The 6,074-nt window shown below is 35.5% G+C and overlaps 1 protein-coding gene across 1 annotated transcript; it reads right to left on the minus strand.

The window, feature by feature from the left end:
- Window positions 1–1,587: 1,587 nt before the first annotated feature.
- LOC113962241 (protein DEK-like) lies at window positions 1,588–5,600 on the minus strand (the record flags this gene model as incomplete). Its single annotated transcript, XM_027673024.1, has 3 exons — window positions 1,588–3,170; window positions 4,108–4,176; window positions 5,452–5,600. Coding segments are annotated over 3 exons (230 nt in total), but the record flags the coding sequence as incomplete, so codon positions are not given.
- Window positions 5,601–6,074: the final 474 nt, after the last annotated feature.

Below are 6,074 nucleotides of genomic sequence, written 5' to 3' on the forward strand. Positions count from 1 at the left end.
TGGAAAGATTAGATCTGCACAAGTGGTCATGAGCCATCCTCTCTCTAAATCAGCAACAGAGCTAATAAACGTTACTGGAATCACCATGCTGACAGCCAGGGGTATTATTTGTCTACATTAAGCACGGGCCTTCCAAAAGGGTTAGTTTTAAGTCCAGCTTAGCAGTGGCTAATATAAACTCAGACAATTCTTAGATCTTGTTTTGTCATGTGCCTTATAACAGGATAATGCAGAAGGAACACAGATCCTGTAAGCAGCCTGCTCAGGTACAAGAGGGCTGTTAGTCCAGAGCTTCTGGACAAAAGTGGGATGGCACTTAAAGTTGTGTCTTCCTAATTTCATCTTGGTTAGACAAGCCTGAGCAGTATACCGTGGGTTACCACATAGCTCCTAAAGACGTGTAACCTCTGTTCACTCAAAATTTCTGATCTTTCTCTCTCACCCCCTCATTCTCTCCCTCTTCCTCATCCTACAGGACCATATGCTGTTACCTCAAAGGTCAAGCTCACCCATAAGAACAGCTGCTTGTATCAGCAAGTCATTCAGGTTAACTTATGTGGTTTTGCAGATCACCAACCAAAATACGGAATACCAAAGACTTAACTAAACAGAGGAACCAATTCACTGGATTGTAGGAATTATGCTGTAAGCAATCAAATCAAGATGTTGGGACTATTTTTGTTAGTCAATGGTGAGGACATTACCTTAAGCATCTGGAAGGTGTATGCCTGAAGAGGTATAACTGTTTATTCAGTTACCTTTTATCCAGTTAACCCATCTCTATTTTTTTATCAGCCTCTTTGTACAGGATTTAAATCCTTAATAATCTGTGTTTCTAATTCAATAGAATCAGGATAAGCAGGGCATTTTATTTACCATTTAGTATTGTCTTGCATCCTTTCTCCTAGTTGCAGAAAGAAATGCAATCTTGTATCAGCTGCATCCAGACTGGTATGGATTAGCAGTAAAACAGCTCACATTTCTTCTCTGTTGAGGACTATATTGAGTTGTTAAGAGATTTAAACAAAGCATTTAAAGGATGTCAAGTTCATTCCCATTCCATCTGTGCAATTCCAAAGTGGCAAGTAATGCATGTATACAATAAACAGAAGTATGCTATCCTTTTCTAAGTTTCAGTAGAATTTACACTATAAAAAAAAAGTTTATACTTGGGAGTTCCTCATCTTAAAAACACCTCCTGACCCACATAATTAAAACTGGCTAGTATATTTACATTAAAATCAAAAGGCAGTTCAAGTATTTGTAAAATATCAATCTGAAAATCCAACAAAACTTAAGTAACTTTCTGCTCTTAAGCATGACTTGGAAGTTTTTAATGTTTTTAATTGCAAATGAAAAAGTGTTTTTTCTGCTAAGACAGTTCAGAGAAAAACAAACAGCAAAACAAGATCAACCTCACAGAAGACAAACTCTTGTCCTGGTGCAAGGACATTTCAGCAGTATTATCTTCCAAGCAGAGAAGCCAATAGTTTCTAGCAGATGAGATAAAGACAAACAACCTCGTTTATGTATAGGTTTGGGTTTTTTTTTTACTATACAGGTAAGCAAATATTAGATCAAAACTGATTTACATTTTTGTGAAAGTCATTTATTGAATACAAAAAATCCCCGTTACATTCAGCCTTATTATAAATGATTACACATAAAGAAATTCAGAAGTCTATGAAGATGAACAGTCTAACTGGCTGAACAATTTCAGAATTTAGATCATTTATGAACCCTTATTTCTCAACTGTACAATAATAAAATTCAGAAAAATACACTTTGTCTTTCCAGCAATACTAGTCAGAGGGAGTCTGTGCTCGTGGTGTTAATGGCAGCCCACAATTCGACAACTGTTAGTTTCATGATTTTAAGTGTAGGACTTCCCATATTAGCAACAAGGTGTAGAGGAGAGAAAACCTAAACAACAAAAACTTATGCAACAAGTTTACTTCCATCCTAAAAGCTGCCAAAGTTCAAGACTGCAGGCTTAAAAGTACCATTGTCCATGTTGAGGCACCAAGGCTCAGGTTCAGAAAAGCCTTCCCATACAGAGGAGAGGTTAACCACGCATATATACATCAGCGCTGTCTCATTCGGAAGCCCCACTGTGGATTTCCAAAGCTGTCAAGCCTCCCAGCTGTACATTTCGGATACCCACTTCTGAGATGCTGGGTCACCAAGTCAAGATGCTAACGTAGAAGATTTTTTGCAAAGTAAACTTTAGAAATTTTCCTATCAGCTTTGGAGGGATTTTATTTATTACATCCAAGACATTGAAACAATGTCTATAGTCTTTGTACAAAGTTAAACTACAGGTATAAAATTACAGTTTAGTTTCTGTACAAGGTAAGATGGACAAACATGGTGAAACCTCGGCTCATTTGTAATTTCATGAAACTTCTGCATACCACTTTCCATCACCACCTCACTGCTGAACACTGACATTTCATGTCATAAATTCAAAGACAACAAGATTAAAAAATTGATTTGCACAAAGAAACTCAAAATAACTTTATATACACAACAAAAAGCCTTTTCAAAGTACGAAAATAACATCTATATGCCAATTAGTTACCACGCTTTGATAGTTCTCTCAATGCCTACACATGCAAGACTGTATTCTATATTCAAAATAATTCTGCACCTGTAGAATGTATCAGAATATAAGAGATTAACATGTGATTAACTCTTGTTATTTTCAGAATGAATATGAATTCAGAATATCTTTGCAACCAGTACTGTAATATTCCAGTCTCTGCATGTATACGTGTAGATAAGCAGCTTTCATCTTACTTGATTTTAAAGTCTCCTGCAAGCTAGTAATCCACACTAAAAAGCTATGATGGCTTCTAATGAATCTAGTTGTACAACGCAATTCAAAATGTACAAAACTATAAAAAAAGGGAACATTTATTGCCATGCATGAAACTTAAGTATGTTCAACTAAAAATTGCATCAAATGCAGTTCTGTTTAAAAAAAAAAAAAGATACACAAAGCAATTTACATTAACACTCTTAACATTAGATCAGCAGAATTAGCTCTGACTAAATACCGCAAGGGTAAGACACATTCTTTTTGCTGGTGCCTATCAGATCTTCAAATCCATGGGAACATTAAACCAGGAATCTTCATTTCCCACAGTCAAATCAGATCATGAGATCAACTGAAAAAGAGAAATGTATTAGTTTCCTCCTTTCTCTCAATCCAATTACATATAACCTCTCCTTTTGTATCAAACTATCAAGAAAACACTCTGCTTTTGCTATCACAAAAAAACCCCAAGAACATCCCTACAGCAGACAAATTGCTCTCTTATGATAGTGACACATGTATGCACATCCCACAGACACAGCTATGCTAGATAGCCATATATCAACATCTGCAAATGAACCCACAGGAAAAAGAAAAGCTACTTTATTAACTCCTCTGAGCGACCCTCGCTTTTACAGTTCCATTTGTAGTTTTAGGGCAAGCAAAAGTAAGCACATTTTTTTTTTTACAAATTACCAACCACAGATTGGACAATAAACCCTGTGTCATGAGTACAGTAGATAATGCCTAATATTCAGCAAAGCAAACTCAAAGGCAAGATCAGTATAACTGTACTTACCAGGAGCACAGACAGAGAGAAAAGCTATCTGTCTTTATTCCCTTTTGCCTTAACTTAAAGGTCTGCAGAGCCTGTACAACCTCATGCATTGTTATGTATGAATGTATGTGGCTGGTGCATGAATTAAGAGTGCACTTTGCAGCCAAGATTGTAATTTAAAACAAACTCATAGCTTTCAGAGTAATAGTTATCAAAAATTATGATACTTTAATTTTAGTTCTGCTTACCAAAAAATTCACAAGAGTAGTAGCAGCATGCTAAGAAAATAGAGTATGAAGCAATTGTTTTTTTTTAAAGAGGGATACAAAAGGGAAAAAAACACCCCAAAACCAAAAATCAGAGGTTTAGCTTTTAGCAGAGCACTAAACTTCCAATATTATACAGGAGGCTATTAAAATCAGTGTAACAAGATGCCAGGCCAGTTGCTAATAGGCTGAAGAAAAAAAACCCAACCCAACCCAGAACATTTTCTAAATGATAAAGTCTTTACCTCTTTGACTGTTTTTTTAATGAAGTCTTTTCTGTCAGATAAATCATAACTAGGATATTTTTCATAGACCTAAAAAAACGTAAAAACAAAAACCTCAAATTACTTTCATTCAATACATTGTATGAATAGAAGGAGCTTAAATGAAATTAGGGCAAAAACTGACGTGTGTACTTTAGTATCACAGTAGCCAAAATACCCTCTGTTAGTTATGGAAAGAGACAGGCTTATTTTCCTGTCCTTATTTTGACCACATAAATATTTAAATACATGTATTGTTTTATATTTGGTCACTGACTAAACTGGTACTGTAATTTTTCACACCAACAAACTGAAATGCCTAGCTTGCCATGTCACACAAGTAAGAATTCTCTGAGCTTTGTTTTAAGTGCTCTCTAAGTAGTCAGATATCCCTACATTAGTGTGGGAAGCTAAACTATTAATAAAACATAAGTAAGCCTTGGGATCTGATAATAAGTAAAATTGTTATCCTTTCAAGAGACTAACAGAATAGTCAGCATATTTGAGTGCTATTCTACAGCTATTCTTTGGTTAACAGGATGCTAGAGGACTAAACAAACAAAAAACAGATGCCAACACTGGGCATTTTATTACACTATGCCAAATTTCAGACTTCTAGAATTGCTATAAACATGACAAAAAGTTTGTACAGAATATAAACACGCAATTTTCTCATAAGAATAATTTCTAGTTTAACTTCCCTCAAGACTACTTCTTGGTACCAGGAAACCCAAACACGTGAGCTAACTGACTGCAGAAAATACCAAGGTAAATGCATTTTCTGTGTTTTGGTCACTTTTCCCACCTTTCCCTTCTCTGGCCACATGGCTCCTACCTGTCCTGACAAATAATGGATTTCTTGCTGAACTGATCCAACTCACTAACTCAGCTGAGAACTATTCAATTTTTACTGACAGATGGCAGCTGAACAGACTCAAAGAGGACATACGAAGAATGAAAGCAAGGTGGGCAGCAGAAATGTACAGAGAGCAGGACACAGCCCTCCCCTGTAGACAGCAGCAAGCTGCTCCACTGTCTCAACATCTCAAATATTTTCACTGAGAAATGTGGCAGTTGTTTTGGAGGTAATACTGCTAATGTAGCTAATTTTTCTTTGGATATTTCCTTTCTAAAGTTTGTATCAGTGTTGTATACCTTAAGATTAAAGCTCTCGTTGTAGCTGTTAGCAATTAAGTAAATCAATGCAAAACTACTTAGTTTATGAACCATAATGCAGAGTACAAGCCTCCATCTGAAATGATAATAAAAGTCAGTTCACAAACAATACACTGCCTAAAGACAGACTGAAAAATCATATTTGCTTACCTCCTTGCAAATTTGTTTCATTGTGACCTCCTCCAAGTTTGCATTGGCCAACAAGTTCTTGACAGTTTCCTTCACTTCTTCATCTGTAGGTGGTTTCTTCAGTTTTTTAATTAAAGGTTCATCGTCTGAACTATCCTCAGACTCACTTTCTAAATATGAAGAACAATTGAAATTATAATAGGTTTTCAATTTCTCTGCTTTCTTCCATCAAAACAGAAGTCATCAGAACTTTCCACAAGCTTCTGATGCAGATGTTCCCCCTTACAACAGACATCTTGCCAGATCATCCATTTAAAAACAAAGCTAATGCTATCAGTACTTCAGTACTACATTTGTTTACAAATTTGCATAGTTGTTGATAAACTATCAGTTTACAAATCAATAAGTACTCTAAAAAGTATGGGATTGATAAATTTAATCTATCAAACTAAACAAAAAAGATTATTACAACAATTCTAATAGAGGTATTATGGCCCTAAAAAATTAAAAAGTACTTATTTGCTTTAAAAAGGAGTTTGGATTTCTTTTTTCCCCCAGCAGTGTTGCACATTACACAATTCTGTAATGCTGTATTACAGACCATGCTATTAGAAACACCATGAGAACAAAAGAAGAGAACTTCA

Source organism: Neopelma chrysocephalum, unplaced genomic scaffold, assembly GCF_003984885.1.
Source record: "Neopelma chrysocephalum unplaced genomic scaffold, ASM398488v2 Primary Assembly neopelma1_130051, whole genome shotgun sequence".
NCBI lineage: Eukaryota > Metazoa > Chordata > Aves > Passeriformes > Pipridae > Neopelma > Neopelma chrysocephalum.